Raw genomic sequence first — 5,871 nt, forward strand, 5'->3', positions numbered from 1 at the left:
TCTGCCAGGCGACGCAACATTTTTTTAGCGTTTTCTGGGTTTTGTGATGAACCGCCTGGCGGCCTTGGAAGACTCGCCAAGCGGCGCGCACTGGTGATAATGTTAATTTTTACCATTATCCAAGCTATATTTCATTAGCAAAATCATCTCTTCCAAAGCTTTTAACCTACTTAATCCTCAATTTTACCTTACTTTTGTAAATAAATACATTTTGGGTTACATTTATCTAAATATACCACTAATCCCCATTTTTTGTGTCCTTTTTGTAGATGGGAAGCTTTGTCCAAAAATCCAGATTAATGAGTGACCCGAAATAGCAAGGAGAAGGAGAAAAATGTCAACAGGAAGCGCCTGGCGACACGAAGCAAGCGCCAGGCGGAACAGACCGCCAGTCAAGCGCCAACCAAGCGCCAGCCAGGCGCCCCTGTTATGAACCGCCTGGCGGTAACTGGACACCGCCGGGCGGTAGCTGCCAGTTTTGCCCCCTGTTTGCTCGATACCGCCTGGCGGTGAGACCCTTCCGCCAGGCGCCAATGTTCGCTGATGTGGCAAGTTGGCTCTTTTTCTTCTGTTTTCGCGAGGGGAAATGGATCTTTGGCATTTTGGAGGCACGAAGAACACATTTGGAGAGCTTGGAGGAGTGCTAGGGCTTGTGGGAACAGCTCCATCTTCCTCTTTGTATCTCTTTCTCTTCCATCTCTTCCATTTTTAAGCTTGAGCTCTCCATGGCAATGGAGAGCTAAACCCATTTTTTGTTGGGGTTAGATGTAGCCACGAAACTCTTGTGTAAATGCAAATGTTTTGATTTTATATATGACTCTTTCATTAATTGCTAGTCTTCTTATTTCTTCACTTAAAGCTTGCATTGATTTAGCCATCTCTTGCATGATTTTTGGTTCATTGGGTGTGGAAATATCTTTTGAAACCTAGATTTGAAATAAGAAAACTCAATGGAGCTTGTACCTAGGAATGGGGCTTGACCCATTGGTTGCATTAAAACCTTCGTGCATAAAGCAAATTTGCTTATTAAGAGTTCAAGGAATTGACCTTTAATAAGGAAATTTAGGCTCAATTCATTAAGGAATTAGGGTTTGAGTAATATTGTGGGTTAGCATTAGCATATTAATGAAGAGGATGTTAAATTGTAGTTGCATGAGAGCATAGTTGGTGAATTCTAACCCCGGCAATATCAAGTCATATCATTTCTAATCTTTTCCATTCACTAAGTGCCTTTAACTTCCAAAGTTCAATTTTAATTATTTATGCAAAGTTTAACTTCATACGTTGAAACTCAAAATATGGATTTATTCATTAGTTTAAATTAGTCACTAATTACACAATTAATTAGTATACACGAGTCTCTTGGGAAACGATATTCCGGTCTTACCGGTTACTACTTGCACGACTTGGTACACTTGCCAAAGTCTTAACAAGTTTTTGGCGCCGTTGCCGGGGAACCGTGTCTAATACTAGACTATTGTGTGATTTTTGACTTATTTAGACTTAAATTCTTTTGTGCATATTTACTGTTTTTGTTTACTTATATACGCACATTATTTTTGGGCTAACTTGTAGTTCGAGCTTGTTTTTGTTGTTGCTCTATAGTTTATGCAGGGTAGGATCCGTACAAGGAGAACTGCATCTTCAGAACCACTCCTTGTTGATCCCGAGATAGAGAAAACTGCCCGCAGAAACAATAGTGCCACAAGGAGAAGACGAGCTCAAGCACAACAAGTTGCCCATCACTCTTCTGATTCAGACACTCTTCCGTCTACTTCTCAGAATCTTGATTCTTTGCCAGAAGAAGAAATGGCTGAAAATCCTCATGGTGATGGTAGGGGTCGTGAAAGACGCACTTTGGAAGATTATGCAGCGTTCACAGGCCATATCAACTTCAACAGTATTGCTAGGCCAACCGTCAATGCCACCAACATGGAGATGAAGCCAGCTCTTATTCATTTGGTGCAGAGTAATCAGTTTAACGGCCTGTCTCATGAGAATCCTTACACTCATCTGGCCACATTCTTAGAGATATACAATACTGTGAAGATCCATCAAGTTCCTGATGAAGCCATACGACTGAGTCTCTTTCCATTCTCACTAGCAGGACCCGCAAAAGCCTGGTTGAATTCCTTTCCTGAAAATAGCCTCACTAACTGGGATGATGTGGTTGCAAAGTTCTTGAGCAAATATTTTCCCCAGTCCAAGGTTAATAAGGGAAAGCAGGAAATCTCGGCATTTCAACAAGATATGGATGAGTCCTTGGGCCAAGCATGGGATAGATTCAAGGGACTGCTGAGGAAGACCCCCATTCATGGGTTTGATCAACCTACACAGCTTACTCTTTTCTTGGCAGGTCTTAAGTCCCAGTCAAAGTTGATGTTAGATGCCTCTGCCGGTGGGAGTATCAAGTGGAAGACGCCAAAGGAAGCTTATGAGTTAATAGAGAATATGGCCGCCAATGATAATGAAGCTTACACTGAGAGAGCCCATTCTCAAAAGAAGGGTATTCTAGAGCTTCAATCTCAAGATGCTCTATTGGCTCAAAACAAGATTATGACTCAGCAACTGGAGACCCTGATGAAGAAATTGTCACAACTTCCTCAAGAGCTTCAAAATGCCTCTGTAGCTCAACTCCAACAAGTGCAAAGTTGTGAGTTATGTGGAGGAAACCATACTAATGGGCAATGTGCTATGCCAAGCACATCTCAAGAGGAAGTTAGTTATATGGGCAATCAAGGCCGACCAGGGAATTATAACCAAGGATGGAGACCTCATCAAAACATGGGCCAAGCTGGACCTTCCAATAGGCCCCCACATCAACAAACTTACCAACATCCTTCTTTGTCTGACAGAACATCCAAGCTTGAAGACATGATGCAGCAATTCATGCAAATGTCAATTCAGAATCAGAAGAACACCGATGCCTCAATTAAAAACTTGGAGGTGCAAGTGGGGCAATTGGCCAAGCAAGTGGCGAATCAACAAAGTAGTTCATTTTCCGCCAACACCGAAGCCAATCCCAAAGAGCAATGCAAAGCGGTGGTCACAAGAAGTGGTAAAGAAGTGGGTTGAATGCTAAAGGAAGTGATGAAGTTAAAGCCAAGCCCAACGATAAAGGAGAAGAAAAAGATGAGGAAGAGATAGATGAGGAAATTGTTGTAGAAGAGGAAGAGAATAAAATTGAAAATAGAGAAAATGAGAAAAAGAAGGAAGTGGCATTAAAACCACCACCAGTGAAAATTCTCCCATATCCTCTCAAGCCTTCAAAGAAAGACAAAGAAAGACAATTTGCAAGGTTTTTGGACATTTTCAAGAGGCTTCAAATCAATATTCCCTTCTCAGAAGCCTTGGAGCAAATGCCAACCTATGCAAAGTTTATGAAGGAAATCCTCACAAAGAAGAGAAGATTTATTGAAGAGGAAACCATAGAACTAGAGGTTGGATGCAGTGCTATCATTCAGAAGATGTTGCCTCCAAAGTTTAAGGATCCTGGCAGCTTTACACTTCCAGTCACAATTGGGAGCCTAGCTGTGGGGAAGGCCTTACTTGATTTGGGTGCTAGCATCAACTCGATGCCTCTTTCTATGCTTAAGAAGATTGGGGAGTTGGAAATCAAGCCCACTCGAATGACATTGCAACTAGCGGATAGGTCAATCAAGTACCCTCACGGAGTAGTGGAGGATGTGCTAGTTAAAGTTGACAAGTTCCTATTTCCAGTGGACTTTGTTATAATGGAGATGGAGGAGGATGTTGAAGTTCCTCTCATATTGGGGAGGCCATTTATGAAGACTGCAAGAGTGCTAATTGATGTTGATGATGGCAAACTCACAGTGAGAGTTCAAGATGAAGAAGTGAACTTCAATGTCTTTGAAGCCATGTCTCACCCAAAAGATATTGGAGGATGCTTCAGAGTTGATATGCTTGATGAAGTGCTCATGAGCTCCAAGAAAGATTTACATGCCTCATCTCCTCTAGAGAAAGCTCTACTTGATGCCTTTGAGACTCTCAATGATGAGGAGGAGAAAAGATTGATGAGTGCTTAGCCAATCTTGACGCTTTGAAGGAAATCCCTCCTCATGAGGCAAAGATGGAAGACTTGAAGGGTGAGAATGAAGTCACAGAGCCAAAAGTGGAGTTGAAGATGTTGCCCCAACATTTGAAGTATGTGTTTCTTGAAGGGGGTAGCAACAAACCTATGATTATCAGTAGCTCCTTATCACCCTCAGAAGAAGAAAAGTTGATTAAGGTGTTAAAAGTCAACTCAGGAGCCATTGGTTGGTCCATATCTGATCTGAAGGGAATCAGTCCCTCCTACTGTATGCATAGAATCTTCATGGAGGAGGATTTCAAGCCAGTGGCACAACCTCAGAGAAGGTTGAATCCTGTGATGAAAGAGGAGGTGAGAAAGGAGGTATTGAAACTCCTAGATGCTGGGATTATCTACCCAATCTCTAATAGTGCATGGGTGAGTCCAGTGCAAGTGGTTCCCAAGAAGGGCGGCATGACAGTGGTTCGTAATGACAAGAATGAGTTGATACCCACACGAACCGTGACCGGCTGGAGGATGTGCATAGACTACAGGAAGCTGAACAAGGCCACAAGGAAGGATCACTTCCCTCTTCCTTTCATGGATCAAATGTTAGAGAGATTGGCGGGTCAAGCTTTCTATTGCTTTTTGGATGGCTATTCTGGTTATAACCAGATTGTGGTGGACCCTAAAGACCAAGAGAAGACCGCCTTCACTTGCCCTTTTGGTATCTATGCCTACAGAAAGATGCCATTTGGGCTTTGTAATGCACCAGCCACGTTTCAACGATGCATGTTGGCTATTTTCTCCGACCTTGTGGAGAAGTGCATAGAGGTCTTCATGGATGACTTTTCGGTGTTTGGAAGTTCATTCGATCTTTGCTTGGCAAATCTGGAAGTTGTGCTCAAGAGATGTGTTGAAACCAATCTCATTCTCAATTGGGAGAAATGCCATTTCATGGTGACTGAAGGGATTGTCTTGGGCCACAAAATATCTTCCAAGGGCATTGAAGTGGACAAAGCAAAGGTGGATGTCATTGAGAAACTCCCACCACCAACAAATGTGAAGGGAATCCGGAGCTTTCTTGGACATGCGGGTTTCTACCGACGCTTCATCAAGGATTTCTCCAAGATAGCCAAGCCATTGAGCAACTTGCTCAATAAGGATATCTCCTTTAATTTTGATGTTGAATGTTTAAATGCTTTCAATCTTTTGAAAATCAGCCTAGTCTCCGCACCCATAATCATTGCACCTAATTGGGAACTTGATTTTGAACTTATGTGTGATGCAAGTGATTATGCGGTGGGGGCGGTTTTGGGGCAAAGAAAGAATAAAATTTTTCATTCCATACACTATGCTAGTAAAGTCCTTAATGAACATCAAGTGAATTATGCAACTACTGAAAAGGAGTTACTAGCAATAGTGTATGCCTTGGAAAAATTTCGTTCTTATCTCATTGGTTCTAAAGTAGTGGTTTACACTGATCATGCTGCAATCAAATACTTGCTTACTAAACCTGATTCTAAACCTAGACTCATTAGGTGGATTTTGTTGTTGCAGGAATTTGATCTTGAGATTAAAGACAAGAAGGGTTGTGAAAATCAAGTGGCAGACCATCTGTCAAGACTGGTGAATGAAGAGGTGACCACACTAGAGCAGGAAGTGTTAGAAGAATTCCCTGATGAAAAGCTGCTCCTAGTATCTAATAGACCTTGGTTTGCAGAAATGGCAAACTTTAAGGCTGCTCAAGTTGTTCCTGAGGATATGAGTTGGCATCAGCAACAGAAGTTGTTCAGGGAAGCAAAATACTATGTGTGGGATGATCCTCATCTTTTCAAGAT

At 42.1% G+C, this 5,871-nt stretch overlaps 1 protein-coding gene across 1 annotated transcript; it reads left to right on the forward strand.

The window, feature by feature from the left end:
- Positions 1-1,608: 1,608 nt before the first annotated feature.
- LOC114163413 lies at positions 1,609-4,046 on the forward strand. The gene is made up of 2 exons (XM_028047732.1): positions 1,609-2,989; positions 3,085-4,046. Exons 1-2 carry the CDS (start codon positions 1,609-1,611, stop codon positions 4,044-4,046), a joined length of 2,343 nt encoding a protein of 780 aa, XP_027903533.1.
- The last annotated feature ends 1,825 nt before the right edge of the window (positions 4,047-5,871 follow it).

This window comes from Vigna unguiculata, chromosome 9 (assembly GCF_004118075.2).
Source record: "Vigna unguiculata cultivar IT97K-499-35 chromosome 9, ASM411807v1, whole genome shotgun sequence".
In the NCBI taxonomy this organism is placed as follows: domain Eukaryota; kingdom Viridiplantae; phylum Streptophyta; class Magnoliopsida; order Fabales; family Fabaceae; genus Vigna; species Vigna unguiculata.

Excerpts from the sequence above, each read along its gene's own strand:
- LOC114163413 (XM_028047732.1), top strand. The coding sequence starts at position 1,609 with ATGCAGGGTAGGATCCGTACAAGGAGAACTGCATCTTCAGAACCACTC. Across the intron at positions 2,990-3,084 it reads GCAAGTGGCGAATCAACAAA|GAAGTGATGAAGTTAAAGCC; the intron begins GTAGTTCATTTT and ends TGAATGCTAAAG.